The following is a 26,531-nucleotide window of genomic DNA, read 5'->3' on the forward strand; positions in this document are numbered from 1 at the left end:
ACCAGCATGGCCTCCTGGAAGCATCCTGGGTCCTCCAGGCACTTCCTCCTTGGGGCCACTGGACCTTGCACCCCAGGGTTCATCATTGCTGTTTGTGTCGCCAAGGTGGGCAGGTTTGATTCCTTCTTGTACCCCAGGGCCCTCCCAGGACTTTGCTCTAAGTGGACTTCCTCTAATCGTGTATAGACCCTCTGGTGTTGACTGCAGGGTCAGAGTCACCTGGAGCTGGTGGTCCATGCAGGAGTGCACTTCCCTGTCCCCTAGCTTCACTGGAAGGGTGGGAGCTGATGTTAGGGGAGTGGGCATAGCCTCTGGAGGGAGGTCTGGGGGGAAGTGGGTGCCTGCCAGGCATGCTGTGGAGCCACATCTGATGTTGGTCCTGGACTGTGGTGCCACTTCCAGACCCTGAGTCTGGAGCCAGGAGAGGGGAAGTGGCTCCAGAACATCCTCAGTTGCTCTGTGAATGTGTGTTAGAGCCCAGGAACCTCCAGTAGGCTGTTTCTCAGAGCCATTGTGGAGGGCAGCCAGGCTGGGTTCTGTTCAGTGGGAGGAGCTGGCTGGGGACTGGAGGGGGGGGGTGCCGATGCTTGGGGACCAGCTGCAGTTGGCATAGGGGAGGCAGGGCTCCGGGTGCCCTGTGCATCTGTGCCCAGCCTGCCTGTTCACAGCGTGGCCTTGTTTCGAAAGCACAAGGGGCCCTGGTACGGCCTGAAGCCCAGGCCAGCGTGGCAACCTGCCCTGTGGCGACCCTTTCCTCGGGGTGCAATGTAGACAAGATGGGGCTGGTGGGGAGGGGCGAGATGATGGAGGCTTGGTGGGAAGAGAAGGTGGGCCTGAAAGTTTCTGTGACATTGGAAGAATCCAGTAGCATCACCTCGCAGACACACTTTAATCCTCATCTCTACCAGCCCAGCATTTAATAGTGAAGATGAGGGAGGCTGTGATGAGAGTGGGTGGACCTTTGCCTTGCTCCTGAGTCCACGGGGTCCACTTGTGATTCCATTCCACATTCTGGATGGAATTCTGGAGAGGTTTGAATGTTTGTGGAGTGGCCTTTGGTTTTGTCCTTTAATCTTTAATCAGCACGCCTCAAACCTGGGTGTTCTTAAGAATTATGTGTGGCCAGAAGTTCCTGTCGTGGCTCAGCAGAAACGAATCCCACTAGGAACCATGAGGTTGCGGGTTCGATCCCTGGCCTTGCTCAGGAGGTTAAGGATCCGGTGTTGCTGTGAGCTGTGGCGTAGGTCACAGACGTGGCTCGGAACTGGCATTGCTGTGGCTCTGGCGTAGGCCAGCAGCTATAGCTTTGATTAGACCCCTAGCCTGGGAACCTCCATATGCCGCGAGGCATAAAAAGACAAAAGACCAAAAAAAAAAAAAAAGGGATTATGTGTGGCCAGGGTCCTGTGCTCTATGAGGACTGAAGGAATTTTTGGAGAGGTTTCCTTTTTTTTTTTTTTCATGTGGAAGTTTCCAGGCCAGGAATCAAACCCGAACCACAGCAGTAACCTGAGCCGCTGACCAGAGCTGCTACAGTGACAACCCCAGGTCCTTTACCTGCTGAGCTACATGGGAACTCCAAGATTCCCTTTTTTAATGCAGTGACCTGAAACCCTCTCTGCACCCACCATCCTGTGGAAGCAGCATCATAACAAATAGGCAGCTGTGTGACTTCTCCGCCCTTATGACCCATTCAGCGAACTGTGGCCGAGTGCCCAGGCCTTGGAGGGTCTCGCTGGCTGTGTAGCCTTGGGCAAGTCAGGTGGGTCAGTAGGTGTCAGTGTGTGGAAAGTGCTGGCCCCAGTCTGCCGCTGCTGCCCAGAGTTCTGAGGACACCAGGACAGGAGGAGCAGGCGGTGGCCATGAGGAGGGCATCCTGTTCATGGGTACACAGGAGGGCTTTGGGGGTTCTGGGGGTGAGCCTTTGCAGGGTGGCTGCATCCTGCCTGCCCTTGGCTGGATCACTGACCTGCAGAAGTTCTAGGCTGGCCCAGGTGGAGCTCTGCAAGGGTGCCGGTCTCCCAGGACTGTGGCTAGCTGCTGTGGTCTAGCCCTCTGCCAGGGAGAAGGGCTTGAAAACAAGGGGGGTCACTGAGACAGGGGCTGGCCTGTGGGCAGGGAGAGCCTGGGAGGTCAGCCTCAGGTTCACGCGCTCCGGGGCACCCTCTCCTGTGCCCTTCCGCCCCCATCATTGTCCTCCGTGGCACTGCCCTGCCCCCTATGGAACTGATGGCCAGAGGGCGCTGAGGCTTCACTGTGCATCCTGCTCTTGGGAACCCTGGGGGCTGCCTTCCCGGCTTGGGGGCCCCGCTCCCTGGCCCACTCCCCCTTCAGCCTTGCCTCCTTCATCTTCCCTCTCAACTGGGCCAGTGTCCCAAAAGGCCTGGACGTGACCCCTCTCTTCTCTGCACCCCTTCCAGACCTCTCCTCTCTCCGCGGGCTGGCCTTTGTCCACAGGGCCTCCTTCCGTGTGGGATACAGGGGCGCCCACTGGCCTCAGGCACTGCCTGAGCCTTCAGAGCAAGGTGCTCCCTGGTCCCTTGGACCCTGGTCCTCCTCCTGCTCCTAGTGCTCCTGGGCTCCTCGAGGGCAGGCCTGCAGTGTGGGCCATATCATACATGCGGGTCATGTGTGTGTCTTGTCTAGGGTGTGGGGTGGTCTCTGCCTGCCGTGCGGGTTGAGAAGAGTGCCTGGGAGGGAAGATGATGACAAACGCGGGATGAATGTCCCTTTGGGCACAGGGCTCCCGAGGGGTTGCATAGCCTGGGTGTTTGCACATCTGCTGTCCGGGAGCTCAGCTGCCTTAATTCGGATGGCTGATGGGTGGGGTGGTCCACAGGGGTGTAGGAGGCTGAGGGCAGATGTGGGCTGTGCCCCTGGCCCTCACCCTCTTGTCTTTGTCTGCGTAGAGTGAGGGCACCCGGCTGCAGAAGGATCTCCGAACCTACCTGGCCTCAGTCAAAGGTGAGGGCCAACCTGGCCTGGGTGGGTGGGCTCCCTGGGAGGCAGAGGGGTGCCTTCCCCAGGGCAGCTGATGGGCGAGGAGTGGGAGATGGGTAAGGAGCAGTGTTTGGAGGAGGCAGGGGCTGTTTTGGGGTGGGGGTGGGGCTGCCCCCTGGCTGCAGCTGTCTCTTCTGCCCGCAGCCATGCATGAGGCCTCCAAGAAGCTGAATGAGTGTCTGCAGGAGGTGTACGAGCCTGACTGGCCGGGCAGGGACGAAGCCAACAAGATCGCAGAGGTGAGTATGGCCGGGGTCTTGGCTGGTCCCTGAGAGCCCTCCTGACCTCCTTGGGCAGCCTCTCACCTGCCAGGCCTTCTGGAACCAGCTCTTCTAGTTCTCAGGGCAGGCCCCCTCCCCGCTCTGGGGGTCCTTCTCTCCTCTGATATGGCTGCAGGCAGAAGCAGGTTTCCCATGATATCCCAAGGCATCTCTGCCTCTACCTCATGTCTCCTGACTCTGGAAGCCTCCCTCCTGGCCCACCAGCCTGGGCTTATCAGCCCCACAGTCACTTTGTGCTCAGGCAGGAGTCCCACTCCGCATTTTGTAGATGAGGGAGTGGAGGCTCTGAGGAGCTGCAAGTGGTGCAGTGATCGGGAGTGCTGACCCTGGTCCCTGGGGAATGAGGGTGGGGTGGCCCAGGGCCAGGCACTGTGTCCACCCCCTGTTTGCTCTTGCCCTGCAGAACAATGACCTGCTCTGGATGGATTACCACCAGAAGCTGGTGGACCAGGCGCTGCTGACCATGGACACGTACCTGGGCCAGTTCCCGGACATCAAGGTGAGAGGCGCTCTGTGGATCTGCCCTGCTCCAGGCCCTGCTCCAGGCTGGAGAGCAAGAGAGGCCTGGGGGTGGGGTGGGGGGCTGAAAGCGGGCATCCCCCTTGCCAGGTATTTCATCCCTCTAGGGATGCTCCCCCTGAGGCTGCCCTCTTGCCCCCTCACCCAGGCCACTGAGCCAGAAGCCCTGTAACTTTAGGTCTCTGGCTGTGGAGAGAGACCTCATAGGGCTGTGTCTTAGAAAGCGACTGTAGGGTTGTCTAAGCAGAATTAGGGGGGTAGGAGGCCTGGGTGTGTGTGCTTAGAAGGGATGGTGCACCCAGTGGCGCTGCCTCTCACCTGTGTATTCGTGTGATTGCACTGCTCAAAAGCTGACTGCCTTTGCTGGCCCAGGTGAGGCAGGAGGTACCAGTGTGCCAGAACCTCCCTGAGGCCGGTGGGACCCCAGGTGCCTTGGGCAATGCAAGCAGGGTTGTCTGGGGCTCAAGTGGTGGCCATAGTGCTGACCCAACCCTCTAGGGGCATGGCCCATGCTGGCCCCCTTGGCCACCAAGTCAGATGCCTCAGGCTCCTGAAGGTGCCCTGTGGGGAGTAGACGGAGGCTGGTGGCAGTGGCTCAGGCGGATTCAGGCCTGAGGCCCATGAGGGTCTTTCAGCAGCTGAAGGTCTGGGAGGAGGCTCACGGGCATGGCTGGCAGGACCTGACAAAACTGGGTACTGTCACAAGGGTCTGCGTATAAGAAAGGGCAGCAGAGGGCATGGGCTGCCCTGCAGGTGACGGTGATGGTGCCTCAGGCATGTGTCAGAGTGCCTGGTGCAGCCTGGGGTCTGCGGCCCTGAACCCCTGGTTCATTCAGATCCCCACGCCCACCACCCATTGTCCCTAGGGCAGCAGCTCAACATGGGGGTGAGGGGTGGGGTCCAGGCCCTGTTCAGCCCCTTCCTTCTCTGTCCCCAGTCACGCATTGCCAAGCGTGGGCGGAAGCTGGTGGACTATGACAGTGCCCGGCACCATTATGAGTCCCTCCAGACTGCCAAAAAGAAGGATGAAGCCAAAATAGCTAAGGTAAGGCTGGGGGTACTGGGGGTGGGGTTTGGGGGGCTTCAGGGCATCCCAGCAGCAGGGGCTGAGGGTGCCCAAGCCCCAGGGCCTTCCCCCTGCACTGTGTACCCCGGCTGGCTGGCAGGATGCTCAACCCCCTTCATGGAAGGGCTTACAGCTGGTGACTAGTTCCTGGTCCTAGAGCTGGGTAGGGGGTGGTGCTGGGCCCTGGGGCCCCAGCCCAGCCCGTTCTGTGGTGCCACCTGGCCCCAGGCCCCTCCAAGTCCCTCTGCCTGTTCTCAGGCTGCTGTCCAGAATGAGAACACGCCTGGCTTGGGTTTCACCAGCCCGGCTACCCCCCTCCTACAACTGGCGTGCACTGAGTGGAATTCCGTCATGGGATCTGATGTGGCCCATCTTGGCTGGAACAAGCGTGGGTGGCAGGGGTGGGATCTGAGGGCGGGCCCCTAACTGGAGGGGCAGGACCCAGTTTGCTGAGCCCCTCTGCTAACAATTCTCACACTTTGCTTTGCAGTTTGGAGTTCACCCCTTTCTAGCCCTGCTGAGGGCCCCCTAATTCTCACAGCCTGGGGGCCTTTATCTTTTGGGAGTGCCCCCTAATTCTTGCAGCCTGGGGGGAGCGTTTATCTGCTGGGGGGACCTGCGTGGCAGCTGTCACTGCACTGGAGACGTGTGGGCGTGGTGTTTAATATCTCTGTCTGTTTCTCTCTTCCCATCTCCCTCCTGTTTCTCTACTCTCCTTGGCCTTAACCCCCGCCCCTCCCCCAGCCTGTCTCGCTGCTTGAGAAGGCCGCCCCCCAGTGGTGCCAAGGCAAACTGCAGGCTCATCTGGTAGCTCAAACTAACCTGCTCCGAAATCAGGTGACACTGGCTTCTAACCTTGCATGTGCTGGCGCCTTCTGGTCTGCTGTCCTGTCCTTGGTGCCGGGCTCCCATCTACCTGACCACCCGGGTGGGGGAGGACTCGTCCCCTTTCTGAATTGGGAGGCAGGGCTGTTTACAGAAGTCCCCGTGGGGACAGCTCCTGTGAAGAGAAGTGCGGGTCATTAGAGGTGGTGGGGATGCGAGGGGTTGTTGCTGGCGGGCCTGTGCAGTGTGTAGGGCTCTGTAGTACAGGAGCCTTGGAGCTTCTGTCCTCGGTGAGGGCTCCTGCAGTGAGGGCAATGGTGTCCTTCATGACTCACGGGAGCTGTGAGGTCATCCTGAGCTTCCTGAGGACACAACTGCCCAGAGAGGCCAGGTCTCCTGCCCAAGGTCCCAGGGGTGCTTCCTGGATGAGCTGAGCTCCCTGACTCAAGCCCCCACTCGTTATCCTAGCTCTCTACCCAGGGCTCCACATGGAAGTCCTGCCACCCTGGCCAGACCTGAGGTGACCCTAAGCCCTCTAGGTCCCATGGTGTCCCTGGTAGGGACACCAGGAAGGCTTCAGTCTGGCTGGGATGCTGAGTCCTGGGGCCTGGAGGACTGGTTCTTGGGGAGTTTCACGGAGGGCAAACAGTCCACATCACAGTGGGCTTCCTGGAGGAGGCTCCTTGCACAGGCTCCTGAGTGATGCTACCACCCTGCCAATACTTTGCTCTTCTCAGCCCCCAGCTCTGGGGATGGATGCATCCTGGGTGAGCACAGTGTGGCCAGGGACTGAGATGCAGTGCCTTGGGAAGAGTGGCCTTGTGGCTCTCAATCCAGAGAAAGCAACATGACTGTAGCACCCCGTCCTGGTCCTGGGTTGGGGGCAGGCATGGAGGCCTTCCTCAGCAGGCTGGTTTCTCTCTGGGCAGCTGTGCCATTTTTTCTGGGCCACCTTCTGATTCTCGCCCACTGGTATTTTATGACTATGATATGGGAGCTCTGGGCTCGTGGCCCAATTTCTTACCTGACCTGCTGCCTGGCTGCTTTTTTTTTTTTTTTTTTTTTGCTATTTTTTTTTTAGGGCTGCACCCATGGCATATGGAGGTTCCCCGGCTGTGGGCTGAATTGGAGCTCTAGCCACTGGCCTACGTCACAGCCACAGCAACACCAGATCTGAGCTGCATCTTTGACCTACATCATAGCTCACAGCAGTGCCAGATCCTTAACCCACTGAGCAAGGCCAGGGATTGAACCCATGTCCTCGTGGATCCTAGTTGGGTTTGTTAACCACTGAGCCACGAAGAGAACTCCTGCCTGCTTGCTTTTAGGCCAAAGCTGTGGACTGATGTTGGAGGCCCTGAGCCATGACCAGCCTCACCTGTCCAGGGTCAGGAAGGTGGCCTGGGGAGTCTTAGACCGGCTGTGTCCTCTTCTGCTTCAGGAGGAAGGCCTGTCCTGCTTGTGGAGCTCAGGACTTCTGGCTGGAGGGGGAATGGGCCCCTGACCCAGAGCCAGGATTTCTGCATAGTTTTTCCTCAAGCGGGTTTGGCAAGAGGCCAGATGAACATTTTTTCTGGTGGGAGAAGCCCCTGGGAGACTGTGGGGCCTGGGGTGGTGGCTGTGGCTGCTTTGGGCTCCTGGAATGGGTGTGGCTGGGGAATCCCACTGGGAGGGCCCCACAGCCCCTCCTGGGGTTGAAGGGGAGGCCAAGGCATAGGGTCTGCTGGCTGGGTATTGGACGATAAATGTCCCACACTCAGCCAGACTGACCTTCCCACCTGGAACTGGTTTTTATTGAGCCTGTCCTCCTTCTGCAGGCTAGGCAGCCTTTAGGAAGCTGGCTGGCAGGAAGCTGGGCACTTGGGGTCCTGGGGCTGCCCTGCTGGCCAACTTGACTTTGGTGAGACTGTGCCGCCTCCTGGGGCTATGGGTTCCCGAGTCGGCCGGCCCCAGGTGTCCCCCCAGGCCGGTTCCGATCTGCTCTCCATGGGAGCTGCAGTCCCCCAAACCTGCCTCCCTCCACTTCTGCTCCCCCAGGTGTTTCTGAAAGAGCCAGAATAGGAGAAATGTGACTCAGAGGGAATAAAAGACATAGGCCCTGACTTCTAGGAACTTTAAAACGATGCTGTCCTTTGCAGGGATGTGTGAGCAGATCTTGGCACGCAGCTCCGAGCTGCTGTGCCATCCTCATCATCTTGGCCACGTGTGTCCAACTGGGGAGTTAGGGCCAGCCTTGTGAGGTGGCTTCTGCAGGTATAGGAGCCAGGGTGGTCAAGGTGGTCCCCAAGGACCTGGGACTTGAACTGGCTGATTGGCACTTGGGCGGGAGGCACGCATCACACATGGCCATGCGAGGAGCTCTGGGCTGGAAGTGTGAGGGTCACTTTTGTGGTGGGTGGTAGCCCCCCTTCAGGCACTGGGGTTCTCAGAGGACTAAGGCAGGGCTGGTCTGGCCCATGGTCTGGAGGATGCTCTCAATCTGATCTATTCCAGGGGCGGCCCGAGGCATGCATGCCTAGAGACATTTCTTTTATTTCCTATTCTTCTATTTTTAAGAAGATTCTTTTTTTTTTTTTTGTCTTTTTTGTCCTTTTAGGGCCACACCCACGGCATATGGATGTTCCCAGGCTAGGGGTCTAATTGGAGCTGTAGCTGCCAGAGCCACAGCAACGCCAGATTCGAGCCTCGTCTGCGACCTACACCATAGCTCATGGCAATGCCAGATCCTTAACCCACTGAGCAAGGCCAGAGATCGAACCCGCAACCTCATGGTTCCTAGTCGGATTCATTAACCACTGAGCCACGAAGAGAACTCCAAGAAGATTCTTAATATTTAGGCCTCATGGTTCCTAGTCGGATTCATTAACCACTGAGCCACGAAGAGAACTCCAAGAAGATTCTTAATATTTAGGCAGGGTGCTTGTGTTCACTCTAGCAACCTGGAGGTAATGTAGTCAGGAGCCACAGTGGCCCCCTCCTCCAGCACCCCCCCCCCCAACTCACCACAGCGGGGATAGAGCCTGAGTAGGGCTGAATCTGGGGCCGAAGCTGGACGGACAGCTGGGTGTGATCTGGCAGTTTGCTGTTCTGGCCAGTTGGCCTGAAAACGTGAGGCTGTGGAGAGAGCTTCTCTCACGGGTGGGGCAGCCACGTTCCTGGGCTGTGACTCAGCCCCTGAATCCAAGTCACCCTGAGTCACTGTTTCCAGCAGCACCCTCCAGAATGAGCTAGCAGAGCTCTTCCTGGGGCCGGGGGCTGTGACTCACCCCCACCCTGGCCTTAGCTCCTGGAGCTCCCTACTTTCTCCAGCTCTGAGGTGGGGCCTTAGCGCCACCTCCTGGTTGCTGTGCCCTGGGGAAGGCACCTGGGCAGGCATGTGGGCAGCACCTGTGCCCTCTTCCCAACTTCTCTCTGCCCATCCTGCATGTGCCAGACCTGCTGCCTCCAGCCTCAGTCTGGTGGGGACAGGTCATAGGGGACAAAGGGTCAGGGAGGGAGGAAGGACCCCCAGGAAGGCGAGGTCAGGCCAGTGGGTGAGGCAGATTAGGAGTGGCCTTGGGAAAGGGGGAGGGAGGTGTCAAGGGGCAGAGAGTGGGGCTGACAGGCGGAGGAGGTCACATTTGGCTGGGTCTAGGGTCTGCCCCTTGTCTCGTGCCTTCTAGTGTCCTGTCCTCCCTCCTGCCTTCCTGGCCCACCTGTACCAGATGGGGCCCCCTTGCCATGGCTTCTCTGCCCCTCTTCCTGGAATGACCCCTGTGGGCTGGCTGCAGGGACCCAAGGGGCTGTAGGGGCAGGTCCGCCTGGGCATCCACATCCAGTTCAGCCTCTGTCTTGCCCAAATTCCTGGTCCCAGTGTGCTGGGGGGAGCAGGTCTCAGGGGTCTGGTCTAGCTGGGCTGGATGGGACAGAGGCCTGGCAGAGGGGAATGACCTGTCCTGCCCTCCAGGCCGAGGAAGAGCTCATCAAAGCCCAGAAAGTGTTTGAGGAGATGAACGTGGACCTGCAGGAGGAGCTGCCGTCCCTGTGGAACAGGTGAGGTGCATGCAGGCTGTGCCTGCGTGGTGGGGCTGCACCCTCCTGGGCTGGGTGGGGGGTTGGGGGTCAGAGGTGCTGTGCCCTGCTGGGCTGGTGGCTCCCCTGGGCTGGCCTGCAGCTCACTTGCCCTCCGTCCCTCCCACAGCCGGGTGGGTTTCTATGTCAACACTTTCCAGAGCATCGCGGGCTTGGAGGAGAACTTCCACAAGGAAATGAGTAAGGTAGGCCCCAGGTGCCCCACCTGTGGGGCGGGGTCAGACGTACGGTGGGCCCAGCATCCTCCCCTGCGGGAGGTGGACACGCTGTGACCATGGCCCCCTCTGGTCCCTCCAGTAGCAGTGTCAGGGCCCCATGGGAGTGTTAGCCACCGGGGTGCAGCCCGGCCCTCTCCCTGCTCCAGTTCTGTTCTCCCACCTGAGCATAGCCAGCTCCCCTCAAACTGTAAACATTTGCAGGCCACCTTGGCCCAGGGAGCTGGCAGAAAATGGTGGCAGTTTCCCAATTTGTAGGCAGAGAAGATGTAAATTACCAGAATTTTCCCAAGTGAAAAAAAAAAATTTTTTTTTCATGTTTCTTAAGACATTCAAACAGGTCTGCTTTATCTACCAGAATCTGGTGTGAGGAGCATCTGGTTAGCTTAAATTCCTATGCCATGTTGTTTTCTTTCTTTTTTTTAGGACCTCACCCATGGCACATGGAGGTTCCCAGGTTACAGGCTGAATGGGAGCTATTGCCTCTGGCCTACACCACAGCCACAGCAACACCAGATCTGAGCCACGTCTGCAATCTACACCACAGCTCATGGCAACATCGGGTCCTTGATACTAGATCCTTAAGATGATGGATACTAGTCAGATTTGTTTCTGCTGAGCCACGACGGGGATGCCTATTATTTTCATTTTGATTTAACTGACAGTTAAACTGCAAAGCTGAGGTGGAGGAACCCACCTATGTGAAGGGAAGATCTGACTCTGAATCCTGGGCCTAGAGGGGAAAAGCCATTGTGCTGGGTCCCAGGCCCAGGGTAGGAGGGGGTGTTTGCCGGCCTGGGGCCTCTCCTGAGTGACCACCCAGAGTAGGGTTTCCTGCCTGGCAGGCCTTCCCTTTCCTTCCTGCTTTTCCTTCTTCCCTTCAAAGATTTGAGACAGCTTGGAAAACTTAGCAAACAGAGAGGTGTTATGGGAAGAAATCCTTTGTGTAAAGTGGGAGGAGTGTTCAGCCCTGGGCTCCTGAGGGGCTAAAGCAGAGAGATGCATTCTCTGTAAGAACCATGAAGTGCGTGGGTATAAACTCCTGTCTGGCCTGTGCTTTTGGTGAAATCTCTGGCAATGGTAACATGGCCTGAAACCATCTCGGCAAATGACTTTAACAGGATCAACAGCTAACCTGCAAACACAATCGAAAAAAATTAAAAACAATACAAGCTTTCCTGGCATTTGAGGAAAAGCCTATAAATAGAAAGAAGAAAAAGATGGTCCCCAGAAAAAGTAACTGTTAGCAGGGCAGCCCACTTCCTCCTCCTCTTCCTGTGGGTTTTCTGGGGGTGGTTGCTGGTTCCCAGCCCCCACTGCAGGAGAGAGGAGCTCGCTCCTGCCTGAGCCCGGGGTGAGGGGTGGGATCGGGGAGGGCCTGGGTGGGAAGAGAAGCAGGAGTGTTACTAGGGGAGGGGGGCTGTCTGGTGGCCTCAGAGGCCCCCTCCCCATGGGCTTGCTTTTCCTACTACAGCTCAACCAGAATCTCAATGACGTGCTGGTCAGCCTGGAGAAGCAGCACGGGAGCAACACCTTCACGGTCAAGGCCCAGCCCAGGTATGTGATGCTCCCTGGGAGGGCGGTGGGGCATGTGGTCTGGGGCAGGACTCGTTCCTGTGGGCCCTGTTGGCTTGTCCTTTCAGGTTCAGCCTCCCTGTGCTCAGAGGAGCAGAGGGCTTTCAGGGCCGGGAGACCTCCTGGGCAGTCTGCAGACCCCTGGCCTTCCTGGCTTCCTGCCTGTGGAGCAGCTTTGCTGGCAGGGCCCAGGTCTAAATGATCAGCCGTCTGGAAGGCAGCCTCTTGGTAGAGTGGGGCGTGGCCTTTCCCAGCTCTGCTTCTGGGAAGCCCCTGTCCCTGGATGGTGGCCTCTGCCCAGAACAGAGCCCTGCTTTCTGGGGGAAAGCCTGGCCCTTGGCGGCGAGTCTGAGGCTCCCCTTCCTTTCTGTGCTGTGCAGTGTGGCATGCAGAGCACCGAGGTGCCTCAACTTCCTCCCCTGTAATGCAGGTGATAGCACCTGGTTCTCGGGGTTACTGGGATGTACCTATGGAGCAAGAAGGCAGTTAGTGTTCAGTGAAGGTCATTGCCCCTCTTCTCCCCTAAAAACCCAATAGTGTGACTGAGAGGGTAGGCCATGGTGCCCCGAGGACAGTAAATGCCAAAAGCCATTTCGCATGTCTCCTGGCTGGCCTGGAGGAAATGGTGGGACCTCCGCGATGGGCCATGCAGGTAGCTGGGGCCAGGCTTCCCCTGGGAAAGGGAAAGGGCTGTTCTGGGGGTGGGCAAGGGCCATGGAGGGTTGTTCGCCTCCCTTACACAAGAGGGGTCCATTACGGCCAGGTTACCTCGTTGCCCAGGGCCCCACCCTGGCTCGCTGACCCTACTCCTTCCTGGCACTCTGGGTTCCCAGAGCTCCTGTGGCTGGATCAGCGGCTGGGTAATGCCCAGTGCTGTCCCAGCCCGAGCCTCCTGCCATTCATAGGCCCCACTTCAGGGCACTGGCCTCTTCTGTATGGCTCAGGGCCCTGGCAGAAGGCAGAGGCCTGGGGTGGGGGGACTGGTCAGCAGGGACCATGGGCAGGCTGGGCCCTCTTCCTGACCTCTGGGAGCTAGGGGAGCTGCTGATGAGGGAAGGGACCAGGCCAGCCCCACATCCTCATTTCCCCCAAACGAAGGCCTCCATGTCCCGTCCGTCCCCACAGAAAGAAAACCAAACTGTTCTCCCGGCTGCGCAGAAAGAAGGGCAGGTACCGGCAGTGTGTGCGCTGTGGGGCCTCCGAGGCCGCCAGCCTGTGCATGCGCCAGCCCTGCCCCTGGGTGCCACTAACCCCTAACCTGCCCCTGCGTGTGGTGTGCGTGGGGGGTGGTGGGGCAGACTCAGCACGTTCCCCTTGGCCTCGACCCGACCCTGAGTATAACAGCAGAGGAGGTGGCCAGGGGCTCTCAGGGAGGGCTGCTGCAGCATGATGGTTTGCAGGAATTCTGTGTGTGTGTGTGTGTGTGTGTGTGTGTGTGTGTGTGTTTAAGGAGGCAAAGGCATTCCCATAGAACCCGTTAGGAAAGATATTTAGGAACCAGGGTGTCTGTTCATCCTTCCAGACCTACCCTGTCCCACATGGTGACATGGGGGCAGGGGCGGGTGAGCACTAGGCGGTAGGAGCTGATTTTTTTTTTTTTTTTTTTGCTTTTTAGGGACACGCCCATGGCATATGGAAGCTCTCAGGCTAGGAGTCAAATCAGAGCTGCAGCTGTTGGCCTATACCACAGCCACAGCAACGTGGGGTCCGAGCCATGTCTGTGACCTACAGCACAGCTCACCGCAATGACAGATTCTTGATCCATTGAGCAAGGTCAGGGATTGAACCTGCATCCTTATGGATACTAGTCAGATTTGCTTCTGCTGCGCTGCAATGGGAACTTCCTGAATTTTTAATTTCATTTCATTTAAGCATAAATTTAAACAGCCTCCTGTGGCTGGTGGTAGTCTTGGTCAGGACTGTTTTAGAATTTCCTTATGAAGTACAGATTTTTATTTTCCCTACCTCCGTGCCCAGGTGGTGGGCTGTGCACACCAATTGTCCTTGTTGGTACTGGACACGTCTTGGGAAGGGACCTTGCACCCTCACCTGCTGTGAAGGCCCCCCTTTATTGACTTGTCTGCCTGTGATCTCCAGCTGGTCTCCCAGGTTTCACAGGGTAGAGTGGGGGGCTGTGGGAGCAAAGGCTCAGAGACAGTGATGGTGTGGGGTGGCCGGGAAGCATGTTGGTTCCTTGCTGGCTTGAGGTGTGGACAGCAGACAGGCCAGCCAGGAACCTGTGAGGTCAGGCTGAGGAGCGGGCCTACCTGAGTGTCGGGGCTGCTGTGTGACTTGGGGCTGAGACTTACTGCCTCTGGGATGATTGGCTTTCTCATGCTGTGGAGTCCCGAGGACCAACCTGGTGGAGGCCAGTGGATGCTGGCTGGCCCTGCGGCTCCAGGAATCCGCCCTGCTCCCTGGGGCCAGCAGACCTCAGTTCTGGTTCCACCCCTGCTGTCACTGTCCCCTGCCTATTCCCAGGGCCAAACCTGTCCTCCTCATTTTCTCCTGTTCTCCTGCAACACACATGCAGTTTCATAGGGGGAGGCATGGGGACACACACTCATGCACAGGTGGACATCATGTTTTCATAGTGAGTCTGGGGATACACACGTGCGCCATTTCCCAGGATCCACGTGGACACACATGCGCACACACACGGTCACACAACGTGCGCACACCTTTTCACACACGGGTCCCCAGGCCACTCACATCTGCAGGCCCCTCTTGGATGCCGCCACCTCCCTCCATCTGGCGCCCTTGTCTCCCCCACAGTGACAACGCCCCTGCAAAAGGGAACAAGAGCCCCTCGCCTCCGCCTGATGGCTCTCCTGCTGCCACTCCCGAGATCAGAGTCAACCACGAGCCTGAGCCAGCCGGGGCAGCCACACCTGGGGCAGCCCTCCCCAAGTCCCCGTCCCAGGTAGGTACACAGCTCGTGGCTTGTCCTCTCTTTCCCTCTTGGTCCAGCATCGTTCTCTCCTCCCCGGCCACTCTGTCCCTGCCTGGCCTTCAGGTGTGGAGCCAGAGCTTTTGCCCAGCAAGGGCCATGTCCTGCCTGGGGCCCTACTAGGCGAGGCTCCTTCCAGGGCATCTGTGACTGTCAGCCCCTCAGGTGTCCCCACACTGCCCCCGCCCCTCAGCTGCAGCATCCCCTTCCTCTCTCCCTGGCTTTTGGGCTGCTTGACTCTCACTGTTTTCCTTTCTCCCACAGGCTCCAGGAGCCCCCCAAGGGGGGGGGGGCTGCCTTCTTTCTTGCTTGGGGCCATGCAGGAGGGACAGCAGAGGAAGGGCTGTGAGGGGGGAGGGGGAACTGGCTCCCACCCCACCGGGGTCTCCAGGGTCCCCTGGAGTCGGGGAGAAAGAAGGGAGGCATGGGGTCCACCGTGCAGCCCCGACTGTGCCCCGCTAGGCTTTCCTGCAGCTGTTCAGCTTAGAGGGAGGGCCCGTACTGTCAAGGGCTCACTCTGGGCTGGACGTGGGTCAGCACTTTCTGTGTTTTCATTCATTGTCCTAAGACGCAGCCTGTTAGCACCCCAACTTGACGGATGAGGAGATAGGCTTGGAGGTGGCTGACTTGCCTGAGGCCCCCATGTGGGCAGGTGTGTGACTGTTTTCCCTGGCCGTCCAGGTGGGGCCCTGGCTCCACACTGGCCTGCAGGGGGCCGGAGGCTGGGCTGTAGCTTCTGGCTTTGAGGGGCAGAAGGTCTGGGTGTATCTGCAGAGCCGGTGGGAGGCAAGCACGGGCTCTGTCTCAGCTCCTTTTCTCTCCACAGCCTTTCCTACAGGCATTGAGACCAGCTGCCCTTCCTTCTCTCCTCTTCTGTCCTGCTCTGTCCTCTCTGCTCCATCCCTCACCCCCACCCCTTCTCTCTGCAGCTTTGGGTCTCGGCCTGGTGGTGTTGGTGTCCTGGTAATCAGAGGCTCTTCTCGTTTCCTCCTGCTCAGTTGCCGGGTGGGGACGTGGCCGGGTGTGACTAACTGTGGCTTTGTCTCTGTCTCCCACCCCCACGCTGTGCTGTGCTTCCCCCTGCGGCCCCCTCACTCGCTGCTGACCCACAGCTCCGGAAAGGCCCACCAGTCCCTCCGCCTCCCAAACACACCCCGTCCAAGGAGGTCAAGCAGGAGCAGATCCTCAGCCTGTTTGACGACACGTTTGTCCCTGAGATCAGCGTGACCACCCCCTCCCAGGTCAGCCGCGGCGGCCGCGGCCCTGCCCTCTCCCGCTTCTCTTGCTCTTTTGGGGTGTGCATGACCAACTCCCACCCCACACCCTGGGTCTCTGCCTCAGGAGCCAGGAATCTGAGACTTCCTTGCAAAGCTCCCTCTCCCTCCACCATCCCTCGGCTCTCTCTGAGCATGTTCTGTGGCCAGCTGTGAGGACACAGGTAAAGGGTCCTAGGAGACAAAGTCAGTTCAGCAGTGGCTTCTCAGTTTCACTGACGCTATGGCCAAAAGAGGTGGGGAGCACGGAGGACCTGGGTCAATCAGGGAAGGCTTCATGGAGCAGGTGACTTCGAGCAGAGGCAGCAGCTTGTGTGTAGGTACAGAGGGAGGAGTGAGGAGCTCCCAGGAGTTCAGTGTGTTGGGAGAGGGCTGCTGTGGGAGGCGGGAAGGACAGGAACGCAGTGGGGAAATCCCTGCAAGGCACGAGATAGGCTGTGGCTGGGCCACAGGCAGGGCTACCTCTGCACCTGCCCAAGGAGGCGTGTAAGGCCATCCCCAGGTGCGGGAAGGGAGGGCAGAGCAGAGACAGTCTCTGGTAGCAGAGCTGGGCCTTGCCTTTGTGCAGGCTGGCTAGCTCCAGGCTGAGGAGCCCTGTGTTGCAGCACTGCAATGGGCTTGCTGTGCTGGGGCCTCTCTGCTGGGCCTCTTGTAGGCTCCTTTGCTGGAGTTCAGAGGCCTGGAGGGGAGGGGCAGGGTCTGAGGGTGAGTGTGGAGGGAGAGGCAGTGGAGCTGTTCTCTGCCAGGACAGGCCTTGGAATGGTAGGCTTCAAGCCCCCCTGGGGGCACTTGGGTCAGAATTAGGAACTTTCAGTACAGGCAGGCAGGTGATGCCCCAGCTCGGGACCGGGAGGGAAGCACCTCTGCTGGCCCCTAGGCTCCTGAAGCTGGGGGTAGGCATGACCTCCAGGGCAGCTTGTGGCTGGGATGCTGGCCGCCCCCAGCCTGCCTCCCCTCCAGGTGCACACGAGGGACATGAGGTGACTTGAGGGCTAGTAAATGCCCACGGAACAGTGCTGGCTGCTTACCTTCACTGGCTGGTACCTTCACTGGCCCCTGGGAGGGATTGTCCCCTCTGACGGGTGAGGGTCTCGGGCTCACCTGCAGCCAGGCCACCCGCAGAGTGAGGCTCCGTGCTCCCCACATGCTTCCCCTGCTGTCCCTTTGTCTCTGGTGGGAAGCCGGTCTCTGCTTGGTGGGGTGGGGAGCATGTGCCCCAGGGGTTCTTGCTGGGGCTGGGGGCTGCGGTGGGCTTGTCCCTCCATGATGCTCTGCTGACTGGGCTTCTCTGCTGGGTGGTGGTGAGTAGCCTGTGTCCCTTCCCTGGAGGATGGTTCTGGTCCTGCATGATGGGAGGCTGGCCTGTGGGAGGTGAGGTATATGCCCTTGGAGCATGAGGGGGCAGCTGTCTGGGCTTGGCGGACTTCTGAGAGGGGATGGGTGGGGGGCCCTGTGGGGGAGAGAAGTGCCTGAAGCAGGTGGGAGAAATGCCCACAGTGCCCTGTGCACTTGTCCCTTGGAGATGGCAGTGAACTCCCCACAACCCCCCAGCTCACTGGACAGGGCTTGACTGAAAGGGAAGTCAGTGGGCAGGGGTGCATCCTCTTGGCCTGGCTCTCTGAGCTCCGTGCCTTGTCCCCTGAGCAGTGGGATGGCAGCACCATCCTTTTAGGACTGGTCTGGGGTCTCTCATGAAGGCCTCTCCGGGGGGCTCCTTCCCACAGTCCCAGGTCTCAGGTGCCCATCTTGGAGTGGGGTGGGGTGCTCAGGAGGCTATCCAGCTGGGGCTTTTGGGGTTGTGGCTGTCCCATCCCTACCTGGGGGGAACCCTGGGCTGAGCCTGATAGTCATGGTCCTCGCTGCCCAGGGAGCCCTCATGAGATGAGGCTACAGAGAAGCCCCCTCTTGGGCAGGCAGTGCTGGGTGGCTTGTCCTCCAGGCCGGCTCTGTGACAGACACTTTTCTTCCATGTCTGGCCCAGCTTACTGTGGGGCCAGCTTTTTACTGTGTGCAAGGGGCCACTGTGTCCTGGTGCCCTGGGCCATACCTGCTGCAGGCAGCTCCCTGGGCTGCAGTCAGGGTTGGTGAGGGGAGGACTTTCAGTGTGAACATAGGTTCTCAGGTGTTGGGGACCCCCGCCTTTAAGACGGACAGTGTGTGCTGGCTTAGCCCTGAGCTGGCTGGGGGCAGGTATCACTACAGGACCACCAGTCAGCAGGGGGCATCAAGGGAGGCCAGTGCCTGTCTAGGGGTCCTCACTGTGGCTGCTGCTGGCGGGTTGGGAGGCACGGGGTCAGGGGAGCTCTTGGGTGCAGGCGCTGGGGGGCCTCTTAGGTCTGCAGGATGGAGACAGAGTTGGGGGCTTGCTACTGGTCTGGCAGGTGGCCCCAGACCCTGGGAGGGTGGAGCTTGTGCCCTGTCTTGGTGGTGGGTCTGGGGACAGGGTCTGCTGTGCATGCCCTTGCTGAGTGCTTGTAGCCCCTCACTAACCACCTCTTCCTCTACTGCTGCTGCCAAGTTTGAGGCCCCGGGGCCTTTTTCGGAGCAGGCCAGTCTGCTGGATCTGGACTTTGACCCCCTCCCACCTGTAGCAAGCCCTGTGAAGGCGCCCACGCCCTCCGGTCAGGTTGGTGTGAGCCCACCACTGCCCATGCGCCCAATGACCTCTGGGCACTGGGGCCCAGGTTCCTGTCTGCCCATCTAGGCCCAGGCCTTTGGGGTCCTGGGGTCACCAGGCTCTCCTCCCACTCACTGTCCTTCCCTGGAGCCCCAGCTCTTGTCATGACCTCTGGTCGTGACACAGTGAAAGGAAGAAGGCAGACACAGGTCAGCATGAGGATCTCAGGAGGAGGTCAGCTGCACACCCACCTGGAACGTACAGTCCATCTTGGGTCCTGTCCCTCCCTTGGTGGCAGCCCTGAGTCCAGACACTCTCTGGCCTGGGGTCTCAGCCCTTGGAAGGTGCCTGGGACTTGGCCCCTGGAGACTGCAGAGCCTGGCTCTGTTCTGCTCTACACGCACTGGGCTCGAGGGCCCTGAGGTGGGCGTGGGGTGGGGGCCCTCGAGGTGCTTGCTGCCCTGTCTCTAACCTCTGTGCTAACTCTCCTTCTCCCTCTGCTGCACTCAGTCAATTCCATGGGACCTCTGGGAGGTAAGCTGTGCTTGCTTGTGCCCACCCCTGAGGGCCGCCCTTGTTTGTGTGCTGGGCCCACCCACCTTGTCCTGCACCTGGGCGGCTCACAGGTGCATGCATACAAACCCATGGCCGTGCACATGCACAGGGAGCTGGCTGCAGCTGTTCTGCTGCCCCTCTCCCCACCCCGGGAGACACTGTGCCTTCAGCCAGGCCCCGTGGGAAAGGGCTTCTCAATTTAGCCTTTCAAGAGTCCTGTGGTGCGGCTCAGTTGTCAGAGCTGTGAGAGGCCCCCAGACAACCAGGGGGTCCCCCAGGATGGATGGGGTGTCCCCAAGGGGGGCCAAGGCCTGTGGGGCAGTGGCACCACGAAATTCTGGGGCAGAGCAGGGAGGAAGAGGTGATTCGAGAAGTAGGACAGGCAGAGACAGGCCAGGTACCTGTCGGACAGGTGCCATCCTGGCCTGGTGCTCAGATATGGGGGCCCACGAGGGGCAGGTGTGACAGTGCCAGTGACCTAGGCTCTGGGGCCTGCAAAGCTTCATAGTATTTCCCTGAAGGAGGCCAGAGCTGGCACAGGCAGAGCCATTCAGGATAGGTCTTGGTAGGTGACGGGCTGAGCCACACATTTGCTTCCTATCCCGTGGGCAGGTGGGAGTAGGTGTCCCTCCTGGGGGGCTTCGTCTGTCCTCTCCAGGTCTCCTTCTGTCCAGTGCAGGGGACTTCTTCTGTCCCCCGAGGGGCTCCAGCCAGACTCCTGGCCACAGGGCCCATCCACTCCCCTCAGCCCTCACAACCATTTCTCTTGTCTCCGGCCCCTGCCCCCTGCCCCTCCCGCCCTGTCCTCCCTGGTGGCCTGTCACTAGCCCACAGAGAGTCCAGCTGGCAGCCTGCCTTCCGGGGAGCCCAGCGCTGCCGAGGGCACCTTTGCTGTGGCCTGGCCCAGCCAGACGGCCGAGCCAGGGCCTGCCCAAGTAAGTGCCCCCCCAGCCCTCCCTGCCCCCTGCCCCTGGGGGGGGGGTGGGTGGTAGCATGGAGGAAGAGCCTGGAGGAAGGGGCCCAGGATGGACAAGGCCACCGAGGGACCGAGGGTGAGGTGAGGCCCTGAGCCTCTGGGACAGGGCCTATCACTAAGCCAGGGAGGCTCCCATCAGGCCAGTCTCTTACTTGCTGGCCAACCCTGCCCCTGTCTCCAGCCCAAACCCCTCAGTGGGAAGGAGGAGCATTTAGAGCACTTGATTTATGGAGGGCGCTATCCAGAATTCTTCAAGCTTCAGCCTATCCCAGACAATTCCTCCTTTTACAGCTGAGGAAAGGGGCTGGGGTCGAGTGACTGCTCCCAGAGCTTGGAAGTGGCTGCGTTTCAGTGCTGGCCTGGGTCAGCTGGACTGCAGCCGGCCAGCGGTGGCTGGGCCTGGCCTGGGCCCTGATCACGGGGTGCCTGTGACAGGCCAGCTGCCCCGCGGGTGGGGAAGCCCAGGCTTGGCCAGGCCTTGGGCTTAGAGGGCAGGGCCTGTGAGGGAGGCTTCCTGTGGCCTCAGGGGCCTGTCCCTGGCTTCTCAGCAGTGGCCCCTCGCCGTGCCTGAGCCTGCCCTCACGCCTTCAGCTGCACCCTGTGCGGGCAGAGGCGCTGGTTCTCCGCAGCTTCTCTTGCCCCGATCGCACGTCTGTCCTGTGTCTGACCCCGTCCGTGGCCGCGTTTATGTTGCAGCCAGCAGAGGCGTCGGAGGTGGCGGGTGGAGCCCAGGAGCCTGGGGAGCCGGCAGCAAGTGAAGCAGCCTCCGTAAGACAACAGGACGGAGCTCCGTCTCCTTTCCGCGCCGCGGCTCCCGAGCCCTGAGTCTTGCTCTGTGCTGGTCCAGGTCGTGGTTCCTGGCGAGGAACCTGGAGGCAGGCTGGTCCGGCATCGGGCACAGACACCCCCTCCTCTGCCCGCGCGGCCCCTGCCCCTTGGGGACCCCTCCCAGCCCTTTTTCTCGCTCCCCCCCCCCAGAGTTCTCTCCCGGCGGTGGTGGTGGAGACCTTCTCAGCAACTGTGAACGGCACCGTGGAGAGCGGCAGCGCGGCAGGGCGCCTGGACCTGCCTCCAGGGTTCATGTTCAAGGTGAGCCAGGGCTCCTGCCTGCCCGCGTGGGGCGGACCACCCCCCTTTCACGGAGGGGGACGCTGGGCCTGGCTGGCGCTCCGTCGGCCCAAAGTCATCCTACCCGACTCCACCAGCTCCCCACTCCGCGAGGTGCCGTCGGGCTCCGGTCCTGCTGCTTTCCGGGGGCTGCAGGCGGACAAATAGCTGAGTCGAAGGGCTGAGGTCTTCCCCACCCTCTGCAGGTACAGGCCCAGCACGACTACACGGCCACTGACACGGACGAGCTGCAACTCAAGGCTGGCGACGTGGTGCTGGTGATCCCTTTCCAGAACCCGGAGGAGCAGGTGAGCCGGGGTTGCGGCGAGGCGCGGCCAACAGGGGGCAGCAGAGCCCCACCGTCGGGCCGCGGCCTCGCCCCTCCCTCCATCCGGTCTCTTCCCCTTCTCCCCCCACCCCGCCTCCCCGCCCGCCTTCCGTGCAGCGCTTTGCTGCTCTCCCTGTCTCCCCTTCCATCTCGCACTTCCTTTTCCCGGCCTCCTCCTTTCCTCGGGCTCTGCCTACAAGTTGCTTGGTCCTCTTCTCCCTTCCTTCCCTGCTGTCTCCTTCCTCCCCGGTAGGATCCCTGGCTGCCCCGCTCACTGCCCAACCCCCAGCCTGCTCTGCAACCTCCCGGTGGGCCCCATGTGCCACCCCCCCCAACCCCGCATCCCCCCCCCCTCGCCCCCGCCGAGGCTGGACCTGCAGGGACTTTGTGCTTCCCTGCCCACCGTAAGGGACCCCTGAATCCCCAGCCCTGTCCCCAGCTGGTCCTCACCCCGTGCCTCCTGGACCCTCTGCCTGCAGCCTCTCCTTGTTAGTGGATGCCATCAGAGTGGGCCCCGCTGAGCTGGCCTGGTGCAGAGTGAGCTGGGGCAGGACTGCCCTTAGGTCTAGACTGGCTGCTTTGCTTCCCCCTCAGCAGGAGCCTTTGCTTGTTTGGGGGTGCCCCCATGGGGAACAGGGGACCTGGTGGCAATCCCATCTGCTTGTCATCAGCAGCCCCTGTGACTTGTCAGGGGGAAAGGGGGACTGGGTGTGGAATGAGGCCAACCTGCGTCCCTGGGCTGGGACTTGAGGACTCTGGAGGGCTGCTGAGTAACAAGGAGGTTTGAGTAACAAGGCTTCTGGGACCTGGCACTGAATCAGGAAAGCCCCAGGTCTCCACTGCTCTTCCCAAGGGCCCACCTGGCTGCTTTCAAAAGCAGAATCCTGGCCCCCAGCACAGTGGGAGTCACCTGGGGAGGGTGTAAGAGGCCTGTGACAAGGAAAATGATCGTGCAAAATGAGACCAAGAACCAGGTGGGTTCCAGGCCTGGCCTGGCTGCAGGGGCAGCAGTGGCCTTGGCCATGGGCAGGGTGTACAGTCACTGTAGGCCCAGGGCCCAGGTCTGGGGCCAGGGAGGTTGTCAGGGCTGCAGTAGGTGGTCCCTGTGAGGGATCAGTATTCAAGCAAAGGTCAAGTGGAGTTGGAGGCCTTGGTAGCATGGCCTAAGGTCATTCTGGAACCTTTTAAGTGGTCCGTGCTCAGCAGAACTTTCTGGCAGTGTTTGTGGAAGGCCAGAGAACAGCTGATGTCCTTCTAAGTGATGTGTGAGCACTGGCTGGTGGGACACGCCGAGATGGGGGACAGAGGGGGTTGTTTAGAGGTGGTCAGGCAGGTTGCCTTGCCGCAGGGAAGAGGGCTCAGCAAACACAGAGTTAGATGCACCTGCACCTACTACAGGGGATGGCTCCTGGGGTGAGCTGGTTGACGGGTCGCAGGAGAATATCAGGAATGCTGCCTGGAGGAGGTGACCTGTAGGGCAGGTGTAACAGTCTGGAGGGGATGAACAGGCAGGAGGAGGCTCATCATCCCGTGTGGGAAGGTCAGCGCCCTCTTCCTGACCCTGTGACACCCGCTTCCCCTCAGGATGAAGGCTGGCTCATGGGCGTGAAGGAGAGTGACTGGAACCAGCACAAGGAGCTGGAGAAGTGCCGGGGTGTCTTCCCTGAGAACTTCACAGAGCGTGTGCAGTGAGGGTGTGGCTGGCGCAGCACCTGGGAGCGTGAAGAACACCACCTTTTCCCGAAAAATGTGTGTTTCTTTCTTTCTTTCTTTTTTTTTTTTCCTCCTGTTTTCGTTTGTAAACTTTTGAAAAGCAAAGGGAAATTGAAGGGAGAGAGCCAAGCCAAGACGTGTTCTCCCAGAGACAAGGTTGTTTCCAGAGAACCTGGTTTCAGCAAGTCCTGTGGAGTCACCGTGTTCCTGAAGCTGCTGTGTCCCCTAGTTGAGCTCCTGCCGCACCCGCCCACGCACCGCTCTCGCCGGGTGTCGCAGCCTGTGTGCCCCTGTGGGGCGGGCCTGGGGCCTGAGCCCCCATGCTTGCCTGGGCAAGGGCCCTCTTTTCCTGGCAGCTGCCGTGGGTGGGGTCCGGTGTTTCCAGAGACCTTGGGCCCAGACCATCCGGGCCTGGCCCTGCCCTGCAGACCGTCTGTGTGCTGTTTGAAAATAAATCTTAGTGTTCAAAACAAAATGAAACAAACAAACAAACAAAAAACCTGACAAAAGCACTCGGGAATTGTGTGTTTATTTCTTCTCCCTCAATTGCCACCTGCTTTGCAGTGAAGCCCTGATGTCTGCGCTTTTGCCCTGAGAAAGTCCACCACTGCCCTCTGCTCCATGCTGCTGGGTGGATTCTCCAAAGCCCCCACTGCTGGTGTGTGACCACTGCTTCCTTGAGTTCATTTGGGCGCAGACCTGCCAGGGCTTCACCCCTGTCTGCTAGAGTTGAGATGCTGGCGATGGGGCCAGGTGATGGGAAGGGCAGACAGGGGGCTTGAAGAGCCAGTTCTGTGCCCACAGCCTCTGGGTGCCACCGTCAGTGACTTTATCTAGCACATGTGAGAACTCTTTAGACTGCATTTCATAGATGGGGAGTCTGAGGCTGAGGGGCTTGGTGGCTTGCCAGTGAGTGGTGGGCAGGCTGGGTAGAAACTGGGTAGTTGGTCCCAGGGACTGGAAGGCCCGAGCCTGGCATGCCTCCCCCTCCCCGCCTTTCCAGCATCAAGGCTCCTGCTGCCTGCAGCCCCGCCTGGTCTCCAGCTCCGTCAGCAGATGGTGCTGCTCTGAGTGGGCTGTGGCACGGGTGGCATGTGCAGCCGTGGCCTGGAGCTGCTAGAGCTCTGGCCTTGGGCCCAGGGACCGGCCTGGACTTCTAGCTCAGGCCCTCTAAGTTGCTCTTGGCCCCCATCCCCAGGCGTCAGCTTCATCATTGGGTGGTTCCTCAACGCTGTCAGGGTGATGTCTGCGCCCTGCACCTGAGTGGTGGGGACCTCCTTCCCAGAAGCCACGGGGGAAATCTTTGTCTGGTTGGCTTGAATTGGGTCAGGTCTCCAGTGCTGAGCCTGTCCTGTGGCCAGAGCTGGAACCTCTGGATTGGCCCCAAACTTACCGTGCCTAGAGATGGAGGTGGGAAGAGTGGATACCCGAACAAAAATCTGGATACAGTTTCTGAGGAGACAAGGGATGGATTCTAGGTGCTTAAGCCAGTGATGCACCCCATAGGGGATCAGGGAATCACAGAACCTGCCTAGAAGTTTGTGTGTGTGTGTGTGTGTGTGTGTGTGTGTGTGTGTGTGTGTAAGAATGTTGACATCAGGGAGACCTTGGTTTTATTCACCCCATCCAGTCTATCCAGGGCTGACCTCCAGGTCTGCGTCTGATGGTGAATACAACCCATGCAAGTCTGCTCTTTATTGTTCTAGGGGTAGGGGCCACTGTGGGCCTGTGGAGAACTTGGGCAGGCGGCTGGCCTGGCTCTGGTTGTGCAGACAGTGATCACTGAGGAAGGCTCTGTAAAACTAAAAGGATCATTACTGGTGAGCAGGGTTTACAGAGGAGGATTCCCCACTGCTGGAGGGGAAGGGGAGAAAAGCCACTGCCCCTTCCCAGCCTGCCAAGGTCACCGTACTTTGGGCAAAGATGGACATCCAGTCTTGGAGTCCCAGGGTAGGCGGAGGCTCTGTCGCTCAACTTCACCCTGTCATGTCCCCACAGTGTGCACTGTCAGGCTGCCCACGAAGGAAGCCCAGCTCCTCCCTCAAGGAGGCCTTGAGCCCAGGGTGGTGGAGGTTCACAAGGGGGACTGTCCCAGATCTAGGGTGGGGTTCCAGCTTTGGAAGCCTGATGCAACCCCTGTTCTCATCTTAGTAGGTCTGTGGGGCAGAGCCATGGAAGGGGCTGGGAAACTTGTGGAAGGTCATCCTTCATCATGAGCTGGCAACCCTGAGTTTATGGCTTCAGGCCAGGGTCTTCACCCAAGCTTCAGCCTGCCCATCTCCCCTGACGGCCTCGGCATCTCCAAGTGGGTCTTCTCAACCCTGGGGTATCCTCCCCCGCCATGTTGCTGGTGGCCCCCATGCTCATTGGCTTCTCCTCCCTGACCAAACTCTGATTTTGTTCAGGTACCAAGAACTTCACTGAGGCCACTCAGCTTTCTTGCAGTGTGGTGGCTTTGTGATATAGAGATGAGGGACAAAGAGGTGGCCTTTTGGCACAAAGATGAGGGACGGCATCCTTTCTCCCCAAAGTCAAAGCCTTCTTTTTATTTGTTTGTTTTGTCTGCACCTGCAGCATATGGAAGCTCCTAGGACAGGGATCGAATCCAAGCCACAGCTGCGACCTATACCACAGCAGCGGCAATTCAGGATTCTTAACCCACTGTTCCAGGGATCATCGAACAAGCATCTCCACAGCGCTGCAGAGACAATGCTGGATCCTTAACCTGCTGCACCACAGCGGGAACTCCAAAACCTTCTTAAGAGAAAGGCTTTTGCCTCCCTCCTTGCCTGGAATGAGACAAGCCTGTCAGGTTTGTGGGGTTTCTGTTACCGGAAGGGTCCTGCTTGCTCTGTGCTCCTGTGTCTGTCACCAAGGCCTCTGTCCAGCCTCCTAAAGAACCCTGAATCCTTTTCTTCGTCCCACCCCCTCCCAGTTCAGCCTGTCACCTCTCCTGCAGGAAGGTGACAGTCAGGGTCCTGGCTGGTCCTGCTGCCACTGTGGGCATCTCCCTCTAAGCCATTCCAGGAGTTGACCAGGGCTGCCAGGGCGATTTTTATCAGAAACTCATGTTTAAACGCCCCAGCACTCTCTGTTCCTCCCACAAGCCAGCATTCCTTACCCAGATCCTTAGAATCTGGCCCCTGACCACAGTCTCCGGAAACACAGACCCGCCTGGCCTCTCCAGCTGCAGGGGCACAGAAGCCCTGCCCCCTCTCCGCTGACCCCGCCCCCTTTCGGTCCACTTGCCTGGGCGTAGGCGGCCTCCTCAGAGTTCGCCCCTGCTTGTCTAGCTGTCGTGTTGTTTGTCAGGGGCGTAGGAGGATTGAACTGCCAGCTGGTCCGCCCTCCGCCCAGGCTCCAGCTCACGATGCTGGCTGCCAGCTCAGAACGCTGGGCTCCCCACGCGCTGCCAGGACCCTGCGGAGGCTGCTACTTCTGCTTCATGCTGACTAAAAC

The 26,531-nt window shown here is 59.7% G+C and overlaps 1 protein-coding gene across 16 annotated transcripts in view; it reads left to right on the forward strand.

Moving 5' to 3' along the window:
- Nucleotides 1-23,584, forward strand: part of BIN1 (bridging integrator 1) — a 50,423-nt gene extending 26,839 nt beyond the window's left edge. For 2 of the 16 annotated variants that reach the window (XM_047772127.1, XM_047772129.1), the window contains exons 3-19: nt 2,910-2,964; nt 3,145-3,239; nt 3,685-3,780; nt 4,738-4,845; nt 9,638-9,723; nt 9,872-9,947; nt 11,452-11,534; nt 12,678-12,722; nt 14,328-14,475; nt 15,615-15,743; nt 18,295-18,402; nt 18,904-18,927; nt 19,776-19,883; nt 20,621-20,692; nt 20,903-21,013; nt 21,238-21,339; nt 22,944-23,584. In XM_047772127.1, the coding sequence (XP_047628083.1) occupies nt 2,910-2,964; nt 3,145-3,239; nt 3,685-3,780; nt 4,738-4,845; nt 9,638-9,723; nt 9,872-9,947; nt 11,452-11,534; nt 12,678-12,722; nt 14,328-14,475; nt 15,615-15,743; nt 18,295-18,402; nt 18,904-18,927; nt 19,776-19,883; nt 20,621-20,692; nt 20,903-21,013; nt 21,238-21,339; nt 22,944-23,051 (1,554 nt within the window). In that variant the 3' untranslated portion in view covers nt 23,052-23,584. Of the gene's footprint in view, nt 1-2,909; nt 2,965-3,144; nt 3,240-3,684; nt 3,781-4,737; nt 4,846-5,610; nt 5,704-9,637; nt 9,724-9,871; nt 9,948-11,451; nt 11,535-12,677; nt 12,723-14,327; nt 14,476-15,614; nt 15,744-18,294; nt 18,403-18,903; nt 18,928-19,775; nt 19,884-20,620; nt 20,693-20,902; nt 21,014-21,237; nt 21,340-22,943 lie in introns of all 16 variants that reach the window. The other 14 variants (XM_047772141.1, XM_047772142.1, XM_047772143.1 and 11 more) reach the window with 13 other exon arrangements.
- The last annotated feature ends 2,947 nt before the right edge of the window (nt 23,585-26,531 follow it).

The sequence above is a fragment of the Phacochoerus africanus genome, chromosome 3, assembly GCF_016906955.1.
Source record: "Phacochoerus africanus isolate WHEZ1 chromosome 3, ROS_Pafr_v1, whole genome shotgun sequence".
NCBI classification, from domain to species: domain Eukaryota; kingdom Metazoa; phylum Chordata; class Mammalia; order Artiodactyla; family Suidae; genus Phacochoerus; species Phacochoerus africanus.